Below are 24,380 nucleotides of genomic sequence, written 5' to 3'. Positions count from 1 at the left end.
TTTATTTATTTGACAGAGAGAAATCACAAGTAGGCAGAGAGGCAGGCAGAGAGAGAGGAGGAAGCAGGCTCCCTGCTGAGCAGAAAGCCCGATGTGGGGCTCGAACCCAGGACCCTGGGATCATGACCTGAGCCGAAGGCAGCGGCTTTAACCCACTGAGCCACCCAGGCGCCCCCCCTTATAAAGATTTTATGTCAAGACTTTCACCTCCTTGCATCTGAGAAAGCAAGATGGGTCACCAGCAGGTCTTTGGGAGCTGTGAAAACTCAGCCAGGTGTCTTGTTTTTGCCACCCCTGCTCAAATGAGCATTGTCTGATCCAGAAATACAGCCTCAGTGAGTACCACCAGCATCTCCATCAGTAAAAGGAAGTTGGATTAAAAGAACTTCTCTGAATGAGTCATCCAGGGTATTTACCTTAATGCTAGCTCTTCAAACATAAAAATATTTCAATTAAAAAAAAAAAAAGATTTTACAGCACAAGTGCCCTCAGTTCTAACATTTCTATTCCCAACTCCCAAGTCCCATTTTTCTTATTAACCCCTGGGAGTGACTACTGACAAACTGAAACTAAAAATTATCACTATTGCCAAAAAGCTAAAAAGAAACAAAGAAACAAAAAAAAATTTGCAGCTGGAGAAATACTACATCCAACACAAAGGACTGAAGAACTAGAAGGGCATACTTTTAAGATTTGTTCTCTAGAAACTGAATGTGTTACAATAAAATACTTAGAACAGTGTTTGGGGGGTGCCTGGGTGGCTCAGTGGGTTAAGCCTCTGCCTTCTGATCAGGTCATGATCTCAGGGGCGTGGGATTGAGCCCCGCATCGGGCTCTCTGCTCAGTGGGGAGCCTGCTTCCCTGTCTCTCTCTCTGCCTGCCTCTCTGCCTACTTGTGATTTCTCTGTCAAATAAATAAATAAAATTAAATTTAAAAAAGAACAGTGTTTGGTACACAGTGGCTATGATTATGATTATGGAATACTAAATTGATACTTTGTTTTTCCAATAACATTGATAAATACATACTTTTTCAGTTAGCTGCTTTTGACTTCCTTTTCTTTTAAAAGCATAAACTTTATCTTTTATTTGTTTTATAGAAATTGAGTAACTATGAATTGGTGTACAGAATTTTAAACCTAGACAGACTCTAGGGATCATATAAATAACTGTCTAACTGTGATAAGCTGCACTTTAACATTTATAAGGGTTGAGAGTTACTACTATTTTAGCTAAAATCCTATTATGGAAACAGTTCACCAACGTGGGTATATCAAATTAAATTATAATAAAATCTTTAGAGAAAGAGTGCCTTTTTTGTTGGTATTAAAGTTCAAGTAAAACATATTCAAATTATGGTGATACCTCAAAGCTAGCCAGGAATAAAATAGACCTAACTACACATGTTAAATAAAGTAATAAAATCAAGGACTTTAGAAAAAACTTACCGGAAAAACATCCAAGACTTCTGACCCCGCCCCCCCCCTCAAAAAAAACCAATGACCTGATAAATATTATTTAATTTTAGGAACTCATTATGAGAAATAAGACCTATTTATTTACAATTTGAAAAATATCCAGCTTCGAACACCTTCAACATTTATCTCATTCTCTGGCTCACAAATTTCAGGCTGCCACAATTTTGACAGGTTAGCTGGCAATGACAGTCTTTTCTGCTCTTAAATTCTCTTTGGGCTTGGAATAGTCCCAGGGCCGTCTGTTCTCAGTGAACCTGTAGAGTTTCCTAAGTGCCACTCGAGCTGCTTCTTCTTCTGCAACCAGCACTGTTTCCCCAGGTCCTTCTGCAATCAACTTTTTATCACTAGGAAAAAAAACAATAGTCTGAAATTACCTGTGATCATAAGATAGTCCACAAACCAGTTATGGCTTCTAAATCTTACTTTGGCAATAATAGCTACCAGAAATAACACAAGAGCTTTGGATATTAACTAGTTTTGTTGCAAATTTATTATATGCAGTAGTTAGAAAAGAAATATTTACATTTCCATAGAAATACAAACAACTCACGAGATGGATCCAATATTTTTCAAATCAAAAAACCAAGGCCCATGTAAGTATGGGTTTGTTCTGCTGCTGTTGTTGTTGTTGAAGGAATTTAAAGAATATATACAAATCTTGCTATAAGAAATTTGAAACTATTAAAAATGTTCATGGAAAATATAACTACATTATTTTTAATTCATCCTGAATCTGTGATATGAGGAAAAGTTTTATGGAAAAAAATTGTTGCCTTTCTGGTTTCTCATCTAAACTTTAAAACAAATAAGAAATCAGTTTAAAACTTGCTACAGTTTAAAACATTATTTTATATATTATAATCCCCTCTAATTTATTCCCAAAAGATACTGAGGTCACACAGTGAACACTTAAGGGTATCAGTATTCTAGTTAAGCCAAATTAAACAAAAATGGGTATTCCCGCTAACCTGATATTTCTATTACAAAAAAACTGGCAAATTCTTCTCCAAAAATGTAGAACTGTTCCCACAGGGAGGAAAGGATGTGCACTGAACAAGTGTGGTATGGATGTGCTACTTCTCAATAACATTTAACTACCTCCTAGAAATTTCCTGACCCCAAACTTTACTAACTAAAAGAAGCATCTCTGAAAATCTCATGAGCAGCAATTCCACTTAATAGCTCAGATTCAATATAAGTTGACTTGAAAGCTAAGGAAGAATAGAACCAAATTAAAGAAAAATGAGCAAAACTATGTAGGAAAAAGAAAAACAATACAGAAGGAATTTGCTAAGAAACATTTGCTATGGTAGTAATTTGAAATGAAACAAAGATTAATCATAGAAGTTAAACTTTACAGTAATAATTTTCCATATACATATTTGTAATAGTATGAAATGAGAAAATCATCTGAGTGAACTTCAAGCTTTTACAAAATGTTTATTATGTTTCTGGTCCAATGATGGTCTTAGTGTATCACTGATCATTTTTTTAAAATACAATTATGTAAAATCTGGGGAAAAACTAAATAATTTTACTACCCAGTGACAACCACTGGTAGTAATAGGGCAAACTGCTTTGTTTAAAAATAAGAGGCCATTCTTCAAAATTTCTGTATGTCACTAAAAGTCTCTTTAAAAAATCACCTGTCCTAGTTGTACTATATTCTGTCATGTGCATTTATTATTCCTCTCTTACTGGATTCCAAAGTTATTTCTAATTTTCTAATTAAAAAAAATAATATTAGTTCAACAACTGTTTACTGACTACCAAGTCCTAGGAACTGTTCTAGGTATGGGGTATGAAGAGTAAACAACAAATGCATATCTTTGTTTACAAATTTTTGATGCAACCTGGAGAGACACACCCAAAATGAGAATACCAAATCAAAGGATATGAAGAATTTAAAGCCTCTTGGCGTCTGGTCAAAATTACTGACAGAAATACTGTACCACTCCTTTCTTCTACTAGGAATATATGAACTGCTGATAAAAGATATGCTTAAGACTTACCAAGTTAATAAGCAAGAGTACCTCATTATTTTGCTTTGCATTTCAATTAAAACTAAAGTTGAAACTTTTTACAACATTGTCCATTTTCTCCTTTGTGATGTCTCCCAGAGCCTTTAACTTATAAAATCCTACATCATATAAAGATCAGAAAAATACTGACCTAAATTTTAATCTAGGTTTCTTAAATATTCAGTCAGTGTGAGGCAAGCCAACTGTTTACTAACAAAACTAAAACATTTTCAATGTGGGCTGATTTATATATTTTGATGGACAACTAGGCCCTTCTTTTTCTAGTCCTAGGCTCAGCTGAAGCTATTACAAGTGTGGATTAAGGGTAAATCTCTAACACTTATGAATCAGAACTTTTATTTTTCTACAGAAATATTTAATTAACATGAAATTCTTATTCACTAAAATGAATGGAATTCTATAATGTACAGTTGGTTAACAAAAGCTACTATTAGCAAACCACAGATTATTTACCTTCCCCTAAGACTGACCAGCAGGAAAATAATCAATAGATAATTGTGAGAATGAGAGTGGGGTGCCTCGGTGGCTCAGTGGGTTGAAGCCTCTGCCTTCGGCTCAGGTCATGATATCAGGGTCCTGATCTCAGGGTCCTGGGATCAAGCCCCACATCGGGCTCTCTGCTCAGCAGGGAACCTGCTTCCCCCTCTGTCTCTGCCTGCCTCTCTGCCTATTTGTGATCTCTGTCTGTCAAATAAAGAAATAAAATCTTAAAAAAAAAAAAAATCATGGGAATGAGATTTTTTAAATCTGTTAATGCAATTAGAGTTTGTATTAAGAACTGTGAAAAGTCAGTTGTAAGGCTTCCAATCAATGTTATGAAGTCAAGATTAAAATTTTACTAACCAGTATAAGCCAACAAAAAACACTGGCAAAGCTGTGGTACTTCCAGACTGCCTGGTAAGTCTAGATTCAGGAGCTGAAATAGCCCTTTTCTTCAGCTCTTCTACCAGCAGCCCCATGGGATTTATTATCTTCCAAATCTCAAAAAGTTCTTTTCCGGTCATCTGAGTAATTAAGAAGTCCTGCATATAAAAATACAATTTATACATTTAAAGTAGTATAAAGAAAATAAGGAATGTAATCGAAGCACACTTTTAACAGAATTTAAAACTTAATGGGAATTGAAAGAGACAAAATGTATTACTCCTTTTCATATCCATATAGTTCTTCACGTAAGTTTTCTTACAAAAATCATAGTTGCTGCTGACAACATGATATTCTGGCAAGAGCACTCAAAGATTTCAACTCAAAAAAGTTGCTAGAACTGATATATGAGTTGTCAAGTCTCAAGATAAAAAATCAACATCCTGAAATCTGTTGCACTTTTATACACCAATAACGAAGCAGCAGAAAGAGAAATCAAAGAATAGGTCTCATTTACAATTTCACCAAAACCTGTAAGATACCTAGAAATAAACTTTTTTTTTTAAAGATTTTATTTATTTGTCGGAGAGAGAGAAAGAAGAGAGCAAGTACATGTACAAGCAGTGGGAGCAGCACCAATGTGGGACTGGATCCTAGGACACTGGGATCATGACCTGAGCCAAAGGCAGATGCATAACCAACTGAACCACCCACGCATCCCCTATCTAGGAATAAATTTAACCAAAGAGGTAAAAGATCTGTACTTTGAAAACTACAGAACACTTATGAAAGAAACTGAAAATGACAGAAAGAAACAGAAAAACATTCTATGTTCATGGACTGGAAGATCAAACACTGTTAAGATGTCTATACTACCTAAAGCAATCTACACATTCGATGTAATCCCTATCAAAATACCACCAGCATTTTTCAGTTAGAACAAACAATCCTAAAATTTATATGGAGCCACAAAAGACCCCAGATAGCCAAAGCAGTTTTGAAAAAGAAAATCAAAGCTGAAAGCATCACAATTCTGGACTTGAAGTTTTATTACAAGGCTGTAGTGATCAAGGCAGTATGGTACTGGGGCACCTAGGTGGTGTGGTCAGTTAAGCATCCAACTCTTGATTTCAGCTCAGGTCAAGATCTCAGGGTTGTAAGATCAAGCTCAGCTCAGCTCAGATTATCTCCTTTTCCCTCTTGCCCCTCCTCACTCCCAAAATAAAATTAAAATAAAATAAATAAAAATTTAAAAAATAATAATGAAATAAATACATAAATAAATTTTTAAAAAGTATGATACTGGCACAAAAACATACATAAATCCATGGAACAGAATGGAAAACTCAGAAATGGACCCAAAAGATATGGTCAGTCAACTAATCTTCAACAAAGCAGGAAAAAATATCCACTGGAAAAAAGACAATAAATTTGGGAAAACTGAACAGCAACATGCAAAAGAATGAAGCTGGGCCACTTTCTTACACCATACACAAAAGTAAATTCAAAATGGATGAAAGCCTAATTGTGAAACAGGAAACCATCAAAATCTTAGAAGAGAACACAGGTAGCAACCTCTCTGACATAGGTTATAGCAACTTCTTACTAGACACATCTCCAGAGGCAAGGGAAACAAAAGCAAAAATGAACTGCTAGGACTTCATCAAGACAAAAAGCTTCTGCACAACAAAGGAAACAGTCAACAAAACTAAAAGGCAACCTTCAGAATGGGAAAGACATTTGCAAATGATGTATCTGATAAAGGGTTAGTATCCAGAACCTATAAAGAACTTATCAAACTCGGCACACAAAATACAAATAATCCATTTAAGAAATGGACAGAACACATTACCAGGCATTTTTCCAAAGACATACAGACACATGAACATATGCTTAACATTGAGAAAGACACATCAAAACGATAAGATACCACCTCACATCAGTCAGAATGGTTAAAATTAAAAACACAGGAAACTACAGAAGTTGGCGAGGATTCGGAGAAAGAGGAACACTCTTACACTGCTGGTGGGAATGCAAACTGGTGCAGCCACTCTGGAGAACAGTACGGAGGCTCCTCAAACAGAACTACCCTATGATTTAGCAATTATACTACTAGGTGTTTACCCAAACCATATAAAAATACTGATTCAAAAGGACACATGCATCCCAAAGTTTATAGCAGCATTATCAACAGTAGCCAAATTATGGAAAGAGTTCAAATGCCCATCAACTGATGAATGGATAAAGTGGTGTACACACACACAACATTACTTAGCCATAAAAAAGAATGAAATCTTGCCATTTGCAATGGCATGAGTAGAGCTAGAGAGTATTATGTTAAATGAAGTAAGTCAGCTAGAAAAAGACAAATACAAAATGATTTCACTTCATATGTGGAATTTAAGAAAGGAAACAGACGAACCCAGAGGGGGAAAAGAGAGGCAAACCATAAAAGAGACTTAACTACAGAGAACCAACAGGGCTGCTGGAAAGGAGGTAGGCAAGGGAGTAGGTTAAATGGGTGATGCACTTGTGATGAGCACTATGTGTTATATGTAAGTGATAAATCACTAAATTCTACTCTTTTTTTCTTAAGATTTTATTTATTTATTTGACAAATAGGCAGAGAGGCAGGCAGAGGGAGAGAGGAGGAAGCAGGCTCCCTGCTGAGCAGAGAGCCCGATGTGGGGCTCGATCCCGGGACCCTGGGATCATGACCTGAGCCGAAGGCAGAGGCTTTAACCCACTGAGCCACCCAGGAGCTCCTACTAAATTCTACTCTTGAAACTAATATTACACTACACATTAACTAAATGGAATTTAAATAAAAACTTGAAAAAAAACACCACCAAAGTTCATAAAGGTAAAATCTTATCTCACAACTTAGAAATATATTTTTATCAATAAGAAAAATATTTTTAAAACAAACGAATTAATGAATAAATAGTGGTAACTTCTGGCAGAAACTCCTATAATAGTACTTCACTGTCTAAATTCATGATTTAAAAAAAAATCTAAATAATTTCACAATTTAATAAAATATGAGAAATATAGTGTACTTGTTGTTTAGAGTTTGAGCCTGTGAAATTATAACTCCTATTTCATACCTACATATAAAGCACAATTCCATGGTTATAGCAGAAATAAAGACTCAAAAAGATAGGGTAATGGCTTAATTTCTGATGTTGAAGAACTTTAATTTGGCAGTTGGCTCAAAGGCAAAATGAATCCAGCAATAAATATAGCAAAGAACCACGAGTAATCATTAACTTTCTTTTAAAACCATTAAAGACTTGATAATATTTTCAATTTATAAGACTAAAAAAATAGAAAAATTATGACCATTCAAAGTAGAATTCATTTGCCAATAAAAAAAATTACCAGTGTTGACAGAAAATATGGGAGCATGAATTGTCCCAATACACTGCAATTAGTTGATGTTAACAAACACAGTATATAATAAAGGATGGGTGAATGGGGACATGAAGGGAGAAATTTTAAAAAGAAAAATACCTTAGTTCACAAAATAGTTAATTTCGTTACAACACTTGCCCGAGCACTAGAACTCTATTTCAGCTTCGTCAATAAATAATATTTATCACTGACACTAACAGAACACTGAATGTTAATTATACTGGAATTTTTTTAAAAAAAAAAATTTAAATTTATAGGTCCTCAATAGGGGACTTTGAATTTTCTAATGTACAGATATAGAGTTGTCTTATGAGACACATACGGTTAGTTACACTATGTATGGATCACTGGATTACTTCCAATATAGAATAACCAACTGCAGGGTTAAGGAAAAACAATGTGAATACCTAAGATATTAATAGGAATATAAAAAGAAATCCAGATTTTTTTGATGATCACCTATGCCTCCTATTTTTCCCCACAGGAAAATGGTCTTATTAGTTTATTATTAGAACTTTCAGTGGGAGCACAAGTTGAATTATTCTAATCCCATCTCCCTAGAACAGTTTCTAAAATGCACATATGGGGGGTGCCTGGGTGGTGCAGCCGGTTAAGCCTCTGACTCCTGGTTTTAGTTCCAAGTAACCTCAGAATCATGAGATGGAGCTCCGCACCGGGCTTCATGCTCAGCAGAGTCTACTTAGGACTCTCTCCCTCTGTCCACCCCCTAGCATGCACACATGTGCACACTCTCTTTCTCAAATAAACATTAAAAAAAAAAAAAAAGCTTTAGGTCTTTCTCAGAATTTGGTAGGGAGAAAAACTCACAGATCACCTTCTACAATCATATAACAAAGAAATGAATTACAACCTACTGTCCACCTCAAGCAGGTCCCAGCACGTGCACTTAAGCATTACCTACCCTGATGAAAAGAGCAGTTCTCTCGGGGCCACTGCTCTGTAGCAGGGCTCCAATCACTGCAAAGAAAGTCTTCTGTAAAACAGGTGCAGGAACTGGAAATTCTGCACTCAGTGTTAACTGCTCCACAGCTAAGTTTCTGGCCACGTGACATACCACTTCCTCACCAGTGAGAAAGTCAACAAGACTTTCAATGCCTTCAGTGGGCAAGTCCGGATATGCATCCTCAAGAAACTGTGTGAGGCAAGTTTTTGAAAAAGACGTCCCTTGTTCAGCGAGTTCTTCATTGTCTTTAAGATTCAGAAGAACAGCTTCTTTCTCTATGCCAAGGTTTTGGCGCTTGGCCTCCTCACTTTTAATATAGCAGGTATTAACAAATGCAGTTTTGAGAAGATCTAAGGAAAAGGTTTCTTGTAACCGATGTCCAAATGCTTGTATTTCAGCATGGTAATCCCAGTTGGGCTTCTCTGAACTAAAAATGTAAAACAGAAGACAGTAAGAGATGGTAAAGAGAGCAATAAGATGCTACAATAACGCGAAACTTTAACTGAGATGCAACGTTATTGATTACATAAAGGAAATAAAGAAAAGACTGAGTTTCATTTTAACATTACACTTTGATTTTCTGAAAGTTAAAATTTAAGTCAGATGATTACTCGTGGTTCTTTAAGTCAGATGATTATTCATTTTGCCTTTGAGCCAACTGCCAAATTAAAGTTCTTCAACATCAGAAATTAAGCCATTACCCTATCTTTTTGAGTCTTTATTTCTGCTATAACCATGGAATTGTGCTTTATATGTAGGTATGAAATAGGAGTTATAATTTCACAGGCTCAAACTCTAAACAACAAGTACACTATATTTCTCATATTTTATTAAGTTTTAAAAACCCCCACTTAAGTTAGCATCTAAATAATCTAATATCATTACAAGTAAATTAAAAGTTCGTAAGCATTCCCAAGAATGCTAAAAGGTCTTTCTAAAAAGAGACAGTAAAATCCAAATAAAACTTTTAAGTAAAAGTGGATAAGAAAATATAAAGATCTTGGTTATAAGTCATAAAATGTGCATTAACCTATACAATCCTTAGTTTCTTCCAACTGTAAAAGCCAAAAGTGACTAAGCTCACAATAATCAAAGAAGCGTGAGTTAAGAGATACTATTTTCTGCCTATTAGGAAAATAACAATATTGTTTTGAAAGAGTATAGGAATACGAACACATATATTCCTACTGACAGATGTATAAGTTGGTTCAACTTGGGGGGGGGGGCAATATTAAAGAAGTTATCAAAATTTCACACTAAATTTCCCAAGGAGTAAGAACTTCAAAACTAATCACTGTTCCATCGGTTGTAATAGCAATAACATGGAACTCAAATACCCACAAATGGAGTCATATTTTACATCGCCACGACTACATGTCAAAGTCACATTTTTAGAGAGCAAGATTCAAGACCTCAGGTATAGCAGATGTCACTTGGAGCTAAAAAGCTGTCTTTTCATGCCACACTACTGGACTTGTCAGGCTAATGCCAGGGACTCCTGGAACAACACTAAGAAGAAACAAGTTTAACTGGGGCAAGAAAGCTAAAGCTCGACTGTTTTCCTTTTATTCTGGCAAACAGACTTGTAGCTGCACATACTTAATTTTGCTCTTGCAATGCTGTGCAACGGTTTCTCGCCTCTCTTACTCAGGAACTCTCAGCCATTACCAGAGAAACTACACCCCCAAGTCTACATAAAGTTTAGTTAGCCTCAGCAGGCGTCTTTTCTCACAACTCAGTTGACAGGCTCTAAGGGTTCCAAAGCGTCGGAGACAGCCCCGCGCCCCACCCCGAGGCAGAAATTCATTCCCTGGGCCTCAGCCCACGCGTCCACGTTCCACCGGTGTCCCTACGGCAAACGTCCTAGGCTCAAGCCAGGCGCGCTTTAACGAGGAACAACCCTCCCGGCAGCCGCCTGGTCCTCGACGCCCACCCCGACCCCTTCCTAGGAGCCGCCTACCGGCGCACGGGCGGCGGCGGGCACCGGAGCAGGCGCCATCGCTCTAACTCCTTCTGGAACCGGAAGGCGGCACGGAATCCCTTTTTCATGCCCCGAACTGGTGGGACGAGAGTGGGAGTGGCCGGTGACAGGAGGCAGCGAGGCCCCCGCAAAAGCAGTCTCCCCAAGCCTGACGCCATTTCTCGGGAAAAGCAATGGAGGGCGGAAGGAAGGAAGTCGGACCAGTGTCTCGGTAACACAGTCCCCCCGGAATTGGGGAAGCTGAGCGAGATCCGGGCGGGGCTAGTACCCGGGGGCAGGCGGCTGCCGTTGAGTTTTACTGCGCATGTGCGAGCTCTGGTTCCGGCCAACCCAGAGATTACTTTCAGGTGAGCGGGGAGTGAGGAGCGTTTGGATCCGGAAATGTGTGGGAGTTACTTTACCCTCAGTTGCTTTCTTGTTCTTTCCTTTCTCGTTAGCGCAAAAACCTGTTTCACTCTCAGTCTAAAGAAAACACGTGAAAGTCTTAATAAAAGAAAACACTTCTTGTCCATGTGTATATGTATGTATTTAGTCTTAAGAGTTACAGACCATCAACCCAGCCACGATTTAGGAGCGAATATTTACCCAACGTGTCTCCAGAAAACTTTTCAGGAGCCCTAGACTAAGCGATATTGACTTAACCAAAATTTCGATTTCTAATAGTACAAACTTTTTAAAGCATCTCCCCCCCCGCCAAAAAAAAAAAAATATATATATATATAAAAATGAGAACAGTGGGATTATAAGGGTTTCTTTCCCCTTTACATTCCACTTTTTAGTGGAAACTTTCCTACCAAACTGTTCATATAGATGTTTTGCTCTTATATTAATTCACAAAGGAGGGCTTCTCTGAATTTCCAATTTTGAGTTGCAGGCTGAATATCTAGGCCCCAAAAGATACCTGTTTCTGTGGTCTCTCTACTTGTTCATGGCATCAGTGTCCCCCCACAGTTACCCAGCTTGGACTACTATGTCTTCAATTATTCCTTTTTCCACAAACACCCACTTTTGTCTAGGTGTCACATCTAGCAGCGGTTGGCTACCTGCTGGTGATCCTCACCTCCTTGCCAGACCTCCAAACACATCTTGCACCTTCCTCTCTTCCCCAGACACTGTTCATCTTCATTCATCTCCCTGAAACGCAGACCCAGGGATGTTACTACTTAGCTCAAGAATCTCTAATATTAGGCTCTGGCAAAGGTTCTCCGCTTGACCAAACTTTAGTCAGACTCCCCTATGCCCTCTTTGTAACGAGGCTTCAACCTTAGGTTTTGGTGTCTGTTGGGACTGCATAGCCCACTTTCAGCAAGAATCCTAAGTCAGTTTAGAAAGGCTCTCCCACGGGGCACCTGGGTGGCTCAGTGGGTTAAAGCCTCTGCCTTCAGGATCATGATCCCGGGGTCCTGGGATTGAGCCCTGCATTGGGCTCTCTGCTCCGCAGGCAGCCTGTTTCCTCCTCTCTGCCTACTTGTGATCTCTGTCAGATAAATAAATAAAATCTTTAAAAGAAAAAAAAAAGAAAGGCTCCCCCACCCTTAATATATGATTACCCTTAATATCTAATCAAATTCATCACCTACCACTGTCCCCTGGTGATACCTGGTCATCCTGGCCTGCCTTCAGAAGAATCCTGTTGGTTTAGCTAGAATCCTGCCCCTCACCCTTACGTTTGATGCTTCCACTTAGTTCAGTGTTCACGGACACCTCCCAGCCCCCATGGCTATAATTTCCCCTAGTCCATGTTGTATTTGGAATTGAGTCCAGTTCCATACAGAGGTCTCTTTTCCCTTATCGCAATAGTTCCAGAATAAAATCTGTTCTTAACTATCGTCTAGCTCTTGTTTTTCTTTGCTAGATCATACAACTTGATTCGGGTCTCTTAGCTTAACCTTTCAAGAGGGAATATCTGAATGGTTCATTAGCCTAGAAAAGGGTTCTCTTTGGGGAGGGAGAGAGGAAATGGCAGGTTGGCACATATCATAAAACAAGCTGATGGATTTCTGGGTGAAGCAAATTCTCTAAGAAGGGATGAAAAAAGATCATGACTGCTCTTTGTGTTTCAATAAATATGTGTTTCAATAAATAACACTGCATGTTAAAAAAAGTTCACTGAAGGGCACCTGGGTGGCTCAGTGGGTTAAGCCTCTGCCTTCGGCTCAGGTCATGATCTCAGAGTTCTGGGATCGAGTCCCGCATCGGGCTCTCTGCTCAGCAGGGAGCCTGCTTCATCCTCTCTCTCTCTCTCTCTCCTCTCTCTCTCTCTCTGTGCCTACTTGTGATCTCTCTCTGTCAAATAAATAAATTCTTTAAAAAAAAAGTTCACTGAACATTCATTCATCAGATAAATGGATTATAAGCACAGGAAACTGTTATTTCTGTAATAGTCCACTTAATGGAAGAAATAATCTAATAATCTAGTTGAAGCAAACAATGTTATATTAAAATGAGGTGTCTCTGTATGGAGAGTTTCTCAGTAAATAAAATGAGAACATTGTTTATGGAACCAAAAATGTAGGGTCTCAGAGACTTTTTACCACTAACTCACAGAGTTGAGGAATTAGCCAGTTTTTAAAATTCATTCATGAATTTATTTTTTCAATTTGTTTATTATTTTTTCATTTGTTTATTTATTCAATAAATGGATAATAGTCCCATTATTCAATAATGGGACTACATGTTTCTAGAACCCAGACCCAAGAAACATACCCCGCCCAGGGCAGCCTGGTACACTTCGTTTACACCCCTTCAGATCCCAATGTTATACGTTCAGAAGAGGCCTCTCTGCTCTTCAGTTGTGTATACAAAACTCCTGCGCCTGATCATCTGCTAACTCCTCCTCCTGGACATCTACAGGCCCTTCGAGCTTCATATATCCAAAACCAAACTCCCTGTCTTCTTGCCCAAATACCTTCCCCAGACTGTTCCATTCCTCTGGTTGGTCATCCCACAAATCCTGGCTCCTCTTTCTTTCATACCGCACATACAACAAAGCTCACTGGCTCCACCTTCCAGAAATATCTAGACTCTGCTGTCTTCTCACCATCTGCAGTCTAAACCATCATCAACTCTCAACTGCCTTATTTTATTAGCCTCCCAACTGATATCCTTGCCTTTTAAGACTAAAGGCAGATTAAGGCAGCATTCTGCCTTCAAATTCCTCCACTGGCTTCCCATCTCACTTAAAGGAAAAGCAAAAGTCCTTACCATGACCTCAGGGCTTAACATGGTCCGTCTGGTGACCCTTCTTCCTCATCTCTCTGTATTCCTTGCTCACTCTGCTCCAGCCACACCAGCTGCTTTGCCAGCCCTAGAAAACCACACTCACCTCAGGGTCTTAGCACTTGCTGTTCCTTTCCAGGAAAGGAGATCTTCCATATTTCTACATGGTTTGCTCCCTGCTCTCCTCCTTTGCTCAGATGTCACCTTCCCCGTGGGGCCTTTCCTCAGGCTGCTTTCTTTGCAAGCAGATGCTGAGACAGAGATTGGTGTGCAGGATATTTATTAAGCATTCATAGCTGTGAAGCGCGGCAGATGTAACAGGATTAGGCAGGAGAAGAAGTCAGCTGAAATAGAGGCCTGACAAAACCTCATCCAACCTGGGAGAGAGCTCTATCAGTGTGTTCTGCACCAGACCAACATGGCCAGGCCTTTATAGTCCTTTCTCTTTTAGTTACTGAATTTTGTCTGTGCCATGAAGGGCATGGCCAAGTCATGGTGGCTCCCTTCTTCTGAAGCAGACCCTGAGGGAGCTGCAGGCCAAGAGTGTTTGCTGACTGCCTCCCTTCTATGAAGGCAATCTGTGTAGTGTGTCTTGAAATCTTCAACACCACCCTGTTTAGAATTGTAATACCCTTAATCGTCCTTATCACCCTTCACTGTTTTATTTTTTCACAGCACTTAACACCTTTTAATATACTATGTAACTTATTTATTTTATTATCTGGTTCTTCCACTGGAGTATACGTTCTAACGGACAAGTGATTTTTGTGTCTTTGGAGCACAGTTGCATGCAGAATGGTGCCTGGCTCATAGCAGACACTCAATAGATATGTGTTGTTTGAAAATGTCGTTTAGTAGCCTGTCTAATCATCATACTGTAAAAGCCTTGCAAGAACCATGTCTTATTCATCTTGCCAGCATATGGTCCTTAGTAGGTGTATAATACATGTTTGTTGAATAAATGAATAAATCCACGAATGACTATTTTGTGAAACACATGTGTAATTTAAAATTCATTAGCTATATTAAAAAATAATGAGAAACAGATAACATTAATTTTTAAAATAACTCAGTATATCTGAATTTTATCATTTCAACATGTAAGCGGTATGAAAATTATTAATGAAATATCTTTTTGTTTTGTTTCATACTGAGTCTTTAAAATTCAGTGTGTATTTTGCCCCCATACCATAACTCAATTTGGACTAGTCACATTTTAAGTGCTGGATAGCCCTGTGTACCATACGACTGTATTGGAATTCTGCAATTCATTAGTCAGAATAATACAGTGTTGGGGGGAGTGTGGGTTGGAGAGGGGAGGTCTCCAAAGTCAATGATTTTCTGGGTCCCCATCATGACCCTTTAACTTAGCTACTGATGTACTCCAGCCAAAAGCTACTGGAAACACATTCATAGTTGAACATGTTGGGTTGGTTGCTAATTGGCAGAAGACATATGATGGGAACTATGGGGCATTGGTGAATGAAAGAACTTATTGTGGGACTTAGGTTTGTATTAGGTGATTTCAGGGAGGGTTTAAGGAAGAAGGGTTTTCCTCTGGACTGGGATGGATGCTGTTAGGAAACGGGGATAATTCTATGACTGGAGGTTTTAATTTGGTCTAGAGGGAGGAAGACTAGGCAGAAGCTAAATCTGTAATTGGTAAAGAAACAGGAGTCGCTTTTATTGACCAGAATAGAGGGATATTTGTTCATTTTCGTGGCTTGAAAAATTTCATGTTTTGCTGTGTTTATATATGATTATAGAGTGGCATTGTCTAATGTTTATGTTCCGCAAGAACCAGCTGTGAGCACCAGGCCAGCTTCCAGCAATGCAGATGCCTGGCTCAGAGTACCAAGCCAGCTCCTGGAGTTCTAGAGCTAGCAACTTTTCTCTTTCTAATAGCTGTGCGACTTTAATCAAGTAATTTATTTTTTTTAAAGATTATTTATTTATTTATTTGACAGAGAGAGAGATCACAAGTAGACGGAGGGGCAGGCAGAGAGAGAGAGAGAGGGAAGCAGGCTTCTTGCTGAGCAGAGAGCCCGATGCGGGACTCGATCCCAGGACCCTGAGATCATGATCATGACCTGAGCCGAAGGCAGCGGCTTAACCCACTGAGCCACCCAGGCGCCCTTAATCAAGTAATTTAACTTCTCCATGGTCCAGTTTTCTTGTCTCTAAAATGAGAATACAAAAACACTCACCTCTCAATCTCTTAAAGTTTATTAGCAGCATTAAGTAAGACAATCCGTGTAAAGAAACTGGAATAGTGCCTGGTATATAGTCACCACTCAATGAGTGTCACTGTCATTCAAGGAATCTAAACTGCCCTATGTTTTTTCACAATTCCAGTATCTTGGAACGTCTTCCAAACAATGGCTTCTTAGAATAAACACAAAGTGGTATTATTTCCAGAAGGCTCTGGTTTGGGAGACAATTCCTCATCCGCTCCAACTGCTCAATCCATTCCTGGGTAAATGCCTTCACTTTTCAACCTTTATCACTTTCCGCGACCGCGGCAGGCGCGGTGTGGGGCGCTCCGCCGGCCTTCGGAGTTTTGGGCTGCGCGGCTTCCCCAGGCAATACGGGCCGGGGCGGCAGCACTCGGGAGCTTACGGCGGCGCAGCGCCCACGCGGCCCCGGGAGCCGGAGCAGAACCCGCGCGTCCCCGCCCGCCCGGCCGTCAGCTGATGGGCCGCCCGCGGGGAAGGCCGCCGCCGCCGCCGCCGCCGTGCGAACATGGCGGCCGAGATCCACTCCAGGCCGCAGAGCAGCCGTCCGGTGCTGCTGAGCAAGATCGAGGGGCACCAGGACGCCGTCACGGCCGCGCTGCTCATCCCCAAGGAGGACGGCGTTATCACCGCCAGCGAGGACAGGTAGGGCCGGCGGGTGGTGCGCCGGCCGAGACGCGATCCAGGCGGCCCGTACTCCCTCAGGCGACGGGGTGTGGGGGAAGTAGGGTCGGCGGTCTCCGTCTCCGCGTGGGGGCGTCCTCGACCCCCGGGATTGCGCCGCGCTCCTCCAGTCCTGGATCTTCATTCTTTAGCTCGAGACCCTAGTCCCACCGCGCTCCTCCGGACCGCCCCGCGGTCCTACTGCGTCCTGCCAGCCCAGGACCCCATCCCAGTGCGCCCCTTCAGTCGGGAACCCCCACCGCGCCCCCCAGCCCGGGATCCTCCCTCACCCCTTGTAGCCCGGGACCCCGGACCCGCCCCTCCAGCCCGGGACCCTCGTCCCCTTGAGCCCCTCCAGTCAGTGACCCCCCCCCACCGCGCCTGTCTGGCTCGGGATCCTCACCCTTTCCAGCCTAGCAACCCCGTCCCACCGCGCCCCTTCCAGCGCGGGACTCCCGTTCCTGCTCTCCTTTGTGGGGTTTTGCTTGCTCCTCGAAAGCATCGCGACCTCTATGGGGTGGGGGTGGGGGGGGGTTGCTTGGACCTCGGCGGTCCGTTCCAAGCCTTGGAGCCTGGAGCACTGGCGGTAGTGCCAGGGATTCCCTGCTCTCAGCAGAACTCCGGGGCTTTCACTCTCTTACTTCTCTACTCTGGGGTTGACAACTCTTTTCGCACAGCACCAGCTCCCTAGACCAGTTTTTTGTTTTTTTTTTTTTTACAGCTGCTAGTACCATCTGAACTCTTATTTACTACATAGTTTTTTGGGTGTTTGTTTTGTTTTGTAAAAGAGATTTATCTTTGAAAAGGTTAGATGCTTTTATTTCAAGGAAAAATTTATTTTCCACCGTTAATGGAAAACCAGTATCACTTGCCATAAAGAATTAAACTCATAGCTAAAGCATGTCTCTATGCACCTCAAGTCACTTCTTTCCAGCTCATTGGTCGGCCCAGGGCTGTGTGATTGGATTGAAGACATATTATTTGTATTAAAACTTTAGTGTTTTTAAAACCTTAAGTGTTTAAAAGGTTTGTGGCTTTACGATGGGGAATTTGGAGGAAATGACTGATGTTTGTAGAGTGAAATTGTGTTTCCTTGCTACAAGGAGTGCTCTTAAATGGTGATATTTCAAAAGTCATAAAGGTCTTCTGGAAGATGGGAGGTACTTGTTGTCCCCTTAGAGCTGACAGCATAGTCCAGCCCTCCGCAGCAGTCATAGCTTTTGAAGTACTGTTGAGAGGCCTGTCCTGATTGGGAACAGAAAACCTGAAGCCTCCAGTGCCTACTTGGCCTTTGTATTTTGCTTTTTGAGGCCTTTTATTGTAAGCAGGCAGTAGTCTCTCCAGTTCATTTGCATGTAGCTAACTTCAAAGAAGGTGGGGAGCAGTTGGAAAGACCTGGGTGTTGGTGTGCAGAAGCTGTAAGAGAAAGGAAGAAGGGGGTGGGAGCATGAGCCAGAGGGAGAAGATGGGAATGTGGGGGGGGGGAGAGGCAAAGGACATAATAATGATATTTGCATGATATGAACTTAGATGCAGACAACATTTTATAAAACTTATCTATCTTATTCAGTAAAATATCTTATCCGTGACTCATGCATGTTGGATAAATTGCTGATTATTTGAGATTACTGGCTAGGAGCAGTGCTGATAAATGTTTTATGGAAAGTGATTACTTAGCTGCTCTGGGACTGAAATGTTCTGGGGGAGCCTTAGATCAGCTCATTTTTTCACTGGGGCACAGCAGGGCCCTTGCTGATGACTGGACCAGATGATGCTTGGAGTCTTGTGTTTCTAATTTGTGTTTCAGGCCCCCTGGAGCTTCCTTGAAGGTAGGACATTTTGGAGCAGGTGCCTTACTTTATCAAATTTATGAAAGCACTTGGTTATGGGTTTTTGTTGTTGTTGGATGTGCTGCTGCGTCTTTACATAGTCATATATGTGTGTCATCCTCTTCAATCATTCATTCATTTATACATTCATATATTCATTGATTCATAGATTTAGAAATACTGTACCTATTGAGTCCAGGCTCGGGTAGTAGAGCAGGGATCAAAAGTCACAGCACCTGCCCTCCTGACTTCTGATTCATTGATTTTTATGGCCCTTGACCTGATGGAACCAGCATCTAGGGAAACAGTATACTGACCACCCTTATTCATCAAACAAGCATTTATTAGACATTGGGCTGGATCTGTGGGGTAGAACGACAGTGATGCCAAAATCTCTGTTTCCAAAGAGCTGGACAGACCGGTGAGGAGGTGGCCCTGTGCTCTCAGCTTTCAGGGTGTTGGGGAGACACAGAGGAAAGAGTGTCCTTGAGGGCCAGGGTTCAAGGAAAGCCTCAGGAGATGTCACTGGATAGAGGAGGGGGCTGTGTGAAGGAAGAGGGTGCACAGCCCTGCACCAGGCAGATGGAAAGAACAGGACGCGATGAAGGACCACCGTTACATCTAGGTGACCAGAGCAAAAGGTATATGAGTAACCATGGCAAGGGAGAGTCCTGAGAGCTGGAGGGCCTGGTGTCCAGTTTTGGAAGGGCCTTCCTTGTGCACCACTCTTAGGAACTGGACTTCAGTTTGCTGGTAGTGAGGAACCGTGAGATTGCAAAGCAGGTGATGTGATCAGAATTTATACTTTGGAAATAACAATGGCTAATCTTTTAACCTTTTCAGTAGCTCCAAAATTCAGTGTATTTTAAAAGTCGCAGGTGGGTTAGTTTGTTTGTTTGTAAACTGGGCCTGAAAACTCACTGGTACAAAAACTTTGCCTGAAGAGACGAGACTGTGCTCTTTATTTATCCCGTGCTGTGTGTGCTGTGTGAGTGCTCATGCGTTCTCCTGCAGAAGCAGCCATGCATGTGACCTCAGGGGCTGTCCCCAGGCCCTGCTGGGGGTGTTTGGAACAGACGTTGGGTTTATGCATCCCACTGCGGTGGGCCTTTAACGTTTAGGAAATGGAGGCATGAAGGATCCTGAAGTCACTCCCCAAGGCCTTGTAGCTAGTAAGTGATTGGATGAAGATTTGAACCCAGGTCTGATTGGGAGGCTCTGGTTCTTTCTGCCATCATCCAGCTGCGTGTTTGGGCAAAGTGAATCCAGGCGGTATCCGTCACTGATCGGCTGTTTTCAGCAGCAAGTGGAAAATGCTAGGATTCTACCTTTTGCTATGATTCAATTATCCTTCCTTCTTTTAGTTTTTTGTTTTTTTTTAAACAAAGCTTACACCTTTTTTGTATAACTTCTGCTTTAATGCTCAGAACACTAACTCTTAACATTTAAAGTAGGTTCCAGCTAAAGTTAATTCGTTTTATAAATGCTAAAAGCAGCGGGAACTGGCTTGAGAGCATTTTGAGAGGAAAAGTGAAAGATGTGAGGGTCGCCTGAAGTTAGTGTCCAGTTTTCTGAACTAGGCCAGTGGTCCTCAAAGAGGGTGGTTTGGGCCCACAGGGCACTTTGGCAGGGTCTGGAGACATTTTGGTTGTTGCAACTGGAGGAGGGTATTGCTGGCTTCTAGTGGGTAGAGGCCAGAGATGGGGCACAACATCCTGTAAAGTGCAGGACACCAAGTACCTCCCGAAAAGAATTACCAGCCCCAGATGTCAGTGGCGCCGTGTTTGAGATACCCTGGGTTAGGCTTCGTGTAATTATCTGGTCTGTCTCGACAGTGGCTCTCAAACTTGAGCCTGGATCAGATTCTGACACTGAGGCTGGGGTGGGGCCTGAGAGTTTGCCTTTCTTCCAAGTTCCCAGTGATGTTGATGCTGATGCTGCTGGTCCAGGAACCCCACTTTGAGAACCACTTTGTACCAGAGTTACTTGTCATGGTGCTTGCCTGCGTAGGCCCACTGGGGGTGAAAACTGTATACTTTGCCTTCTTTTCTGTCAGTTTCTGGGATATATTTATCTGGAGTCATTTCCATGTACCCATCAATTTCCCATTAAAACCAAACTGTGGGGGAACCTGGGTGCCTCAGGGGGTTAGGCCTCTGCCTTTGGCTCAGGTCATGATCCCAGGGTCCTGGGATACAGCCCCACATCGGGCTCTCTGCTCAGCAGGGAGCCTGCTTCCCCCTCTCTCTGCCTGCCTCTCTGCCTACTTGTGATCTCTGTCTGTCAAATAAATAAAATCTTCTAAAAAAATAAAAAATATAAAACCAACCTGTGTACAACAAATCTGAAAACACACAATCCCCTCAAAGAGTGTTAAACCCATGTGGAACACTGAGCCTAATTCCATTGCACCTGGAGTCACTGGAAATGGTTTGGCCTGTGAGCTTAGGGGTCTGATCTCAAATGTTGGAGTTCCTGTACCACAAAGGGTTAACAAAAAATGGGAACTCCTCTCTTGTGTGCATTCATGTAGATTTTGTTAGAGTCATAATTATCCCAAACTCCTTTGTCACACTAGACCTGAATTTGTGTTTTTAACTTTAGTTTGCAGTTGCCTGAACTTGGGAACTGCTGTTTTTCTGCTTGCCAAGTACGCTACGTTTGTAAAGCTTAAAAAAAAAAAAATTCTTGAATCAATAAAATAGGATGGACTGTCTCTCTCTTGAGTTCAGGAAACTGTAAAAGTAAAAGTACTAACCTGAGTGGTCAGTTTAGGAACTTGAACTACAGCAATCATTTTCCTGATAGTGGGAACAGAAAATGAGACTCTGCTTTCTGAACAGAACTGAAAAGTGGTTAGACGGCGAGAAACCCATTCCCTGGACACATTTGCCTTTTGAACTTTTTCTTTTCCTATGGACTGCACCAAAAATTTCTTAAGAGTCAGCGGAAGGGTAGAATTTTTAAAAGAAAAAACTTTATGATAAAGCCTTAGAAGTAAGGCAAGGCTGCAGTCCTGCCGTGTTCGTGTTTGGAAGACAGTTGGAGGATGAGCATGCTTCTGCCCTTGCATCAGGGTCTGGGGGCCATGATCGATTTCTGCGGGGAACTCAGTTTCCTGGCTGCAGTCAAACAAAGGCAGAGCTCGTGTGTTTTGGGTATTGCACTTAGGCTGGTAAACCGTAACAATTAGAGAAATCCAACTTTTTTTTTTTTTTTTTTTTTTTTTAGATTTTATTTATTTATTTGACAGACAGAGATCACAAGTAGGCAGAGAGGCAGGCAGAGAGAGAGGAAGGGAAGCAGGTTCCCTGCTGAGCAGGACCCTGGGATCATGACCTGAGCCGAAGGCAGCAGCTTTAACCCACTGAGCCACCCAGGCGCCCCAAGAAATCCAACTTTTGACATCTATGGGTACATCTACGTTTCTTACTGCCGTTATTTGATGTACTTGTTTCCTTTTAGACACTTCTAAGCATATTAAGGTAGTTTGAGGGAAAAATTACATATTTACTAACTGTTCACATGGAAGCAATTTTGAATCAACAACTTGATTTTTAAGCATTACACTTCAGAGAAAGCCTGGCATAGCTGGAAGCTGTTGGCTTTTACAGAAACCCGGGGTGTTAACTGCTGTGTTTTTGTTGTCATGCAGTGCCTAAAAGTAGACTCTTTGATTTGTGTTAGAAAATAAAACGAAGAAGTGAGAAGGCAGGAAGCATTTATTCCTCTGTTGTTAGGGTGGCCCTTTACTGTGAGGATCACTTTCTTTTTATAGCATAGTCAAGAGCAGATTCTGGATCAGAATGCCTGAGCTTGAATCCCAGCCATGCGACCGGGGCGGGTTGCTTATTCTCTCTGTGCCATAGTTTTCTCATCTGCAAAATGGGGGTAGAAGCTGCCTCGAAACTGGATTAATTAAGATGCAAAGTGCATCGAACAGTGGCCAGCACAGGGAAAGCACTGTGTATGTGTTGGCTATTGTTATTTCCCACGGAATTATTTTAATCTCATCAAAAGCTAAAGAGTTTGCTTTGCGTGTGTATGTGTGTAAATAAAAAAAAATTCTGTATGAAGTAGCACAAGAACAATTTTGGGAGTCACTTACAAACCTAAGTTCTTGTAACTGTCTTTGAGTCACGTCTTCTCATCATTTCCATATTGGTCAGGAGTCATTTCAGTCATGAGTTTTCTGTTATAAAATCTTTGCCCTGCTGTGTTCGGGGGCCCCAAGACCACCCCTCAGTTCATTGATTCATCAGGAGGACTGCCAGCATATGGTCGTCCTCATGGCCATGGTTTATTACAGCGAAAGGACACAGACAGAACTGGTGAGGGAAAGGTAAGGGGCGAAGTCCAGAGGAAAGCAGCATGAGCTTCTGGGAGTCCTAACCCTGTGTAGAGTCACACAGAAAGTGCTCCGTTCCTCCAGCATTGACTTCTGACCACACACGGAAAGCATTGTCTCCCAGGAGGCTCATTAGCGACTCTGTACCCCTGCTTTTACCAGGGGCTGGAACCCTCTGCCTAGCGCTTGCCAAACTTCCAGACTCCCAGATGGAAAGCCGGTGGGCAGTGGTCTCTCAGCTGTTAGTTTGAAGGAATCAATAAACAGACCTGGTAAGAAGAAAGAAGCGTGGAACAGAATCGGAAATGAGGCTGCTCTTCCTGAGTGCCTCAAACTTTGCTTTTGGGGGGTTAGTTTAACCTTGTGTTTCGAGACGTGTAGGCTATGGATAGAGTTTGGACTTTTTTTTTTTTTTTTTTTCCTAAATTGAAGTGTTTAATGGACCCTCTGTTGACACCTCCTGCCTGGATTGCTTCTGCTGCTAGAGGTTCTGATGGCTTTTTAGCCTTCTTGGTAGCACAGAGGTCACCAAAAATCATTTTGATGCTAACGGTGAGCAGATAGCAACAGGAATGGTTCCTCAAGTAAAAAAGAAAACGTGTGCAGGTAGAAAACCATCCGTCTGACTTCTGGAGAGGCATTCCTCATTTAAGAGCTGCTGGAGGTGCCACGTAAGTGGCCTTCCTCTTGGGATTAGAAATCTGCCTGTGACCAAGTCAGGAGTCCAGGCGTCATCATCACGGGCAGTTAAAGCTGTTCAGAATTCCTTTCCTAGACTGTAGGAGGAGATGGAAATTTAAATTTTTCTCAGCCAATCTAATTTTCTTTGGGGGGAATAAAAAAAGGTGGTTTCCCTGCCTTTCTGTTAAGATAGTTCAATAAAAATCTAGTGTTTCCCCCCTTTGTTACCAAAGGAGAAAGGCTTCTTTCCACAGCAGGAATGAAGAGGTCAGAGTTCGGGAGACTTGGCTGAAAGGAAACTGCTATTTACTTGATAAAAGCAGACTGCACTGATGACCATATCCCTTTCTGTCTCTTGTAGGCTAGCATCCTGATGTTAGAGAAAGCACCGAGGCTTCCAGAGTTACACTTGGTGTCTGTAGCCCTGGAAGGTAGTTAGAGTAGGGAGGAATATCCTTTGCTGAAGGGAACAGAAATGTTTGGTGATTGATCAAGACATGAAATAGTATCAGCAGTCCTACAAGTGACTGGGAAATCAGATTTCCTCAAACTTAACTAGTGTAAGAGTTTAAAAATACCAGGGCTTGGGCTTAATTTGTAACATATGCTGTCCTCTGTATTCTCTGTTTAATTGGTTATTGATTAATCCTCGTTTATCAGTTT

The 24,380-nt window shown here is 41.5% G+C and overlaps 2 protein-coding genes and 1 long non-coding RNA gene across 4 annotated transcripts in view; 1 reads left to right on the top strand and 2 right to left on the bottom strand.

Annotated features, from left to right (window-relative positions):
* Positions 1 to 1,500: 1,500 nt before the first annotated feature.
* MRPL44 (mitochondrial ribosomal protein L44) lies at positions 1,501 to 10,941 on the bottom strand. Its single transcript, XM_047721131.1, has 4 exons — positions 10,723 to 10,941; positions 8,721 to 9,189; positions 4,364 to 4,542; positions 1,501 to 1,822 (listed from the first exon to the last, which is right to left on the bottom strand). The coding sequence occupies exons 1-4, from the start codon at positions 10,899 to 10,901 to the stop codon at positions 1,651 to 1,653; spliced, it is 999 nt and encodes a 332-aa protein (XP_047577087.1). The 5' UTR covers positions 10,902 to 10,941; the 3' UTR covers positions 1,501 to 1,650.
* Positions 10,942 to 11,072: 131 nt separating this feature from the next.
* LOC125095131 (uncharacterized) lies at positions 11,073 to 14,550 on the bottom strand. The gene is made up of 3 exons (XR_007125796.1): positions 13,948 to 14,550; positions 11,804 to 11,877; positions 11,073 to 11,205 (listed from the first exon to the last, which is right to left on the bottom strand). It is a non-coding gene; the product is annotated as an uncharacterized LOC125095131 (long non-coding RNA).
* A 2,054-nt stretch (positions 14,551 to 16,604) lies between these two features.
* WDFY1 (WD repeat and FYVE domain containing 1) overlaps positions 16,605 to 24,380 on the top strand; it is a 44,023-nt gene continuing 36,247 nt past the window's right edge. For both annotated transcript variants that reach the window (XM_047721130.1, XM_047721129.1), the window contains exon 1: positions 16,605 to 16,841. In XM_047721130.1, coding sequence (XP_047577086.1) covers positions 16,705 to 16,841 — 137 coding nt within the window. In that variant the 5' untranslated portion in view covers positions 16,605 to 16,704. The remainder of the gene's footprint in view (positions 16,842 to 24,380) is intronic.

The sequence above is a fragment of the Lutra lutra genome, chromosome 3, assembly GCF_902655055.1.
Source record: "Lutra lutra chromosome 3, mLutLut1.2, whole genome shotgun sequence".
Lineage (NCBI taxonomy): Eukaryota > Metazoa > Chordata > Mammalia > Carnivora > Mustelidae > Lutra > Lutra lutra.
Note: the sequence above shows the minus strand (reverse complement) of the source record. Positions and strands in the feature narration are given on the sequence as shown.

What these genes read in the sequence shown, in the direction of transcription:
- MRPL44 (XM_047721131.1), bottom strand. Translation starts at nt 10,901, where the DNA reads ATGGCGTCAGGCTTGGGGAGACTGCTTTTGCGGGGGCCTCGCTGCCTC. An exon ending in CCGCCGCCGCCCGTGCGCCG is followed by an intron (nt 9,190 to 10,722) that starts GTAGGCGGCTCC and finishes TTACATTTTTAG; the next exon opens with TTCAGAGAAGCCCAACTGGG. An exon ending in GAACTGCTCTTTTCATCAGG is followed by an intron (nt 4,543 to 8,720) that starts GTAGGTAATGCT and finishes TTTTATATGCAG; the next exon opens with GACTTCTTAATTACTCAGAT.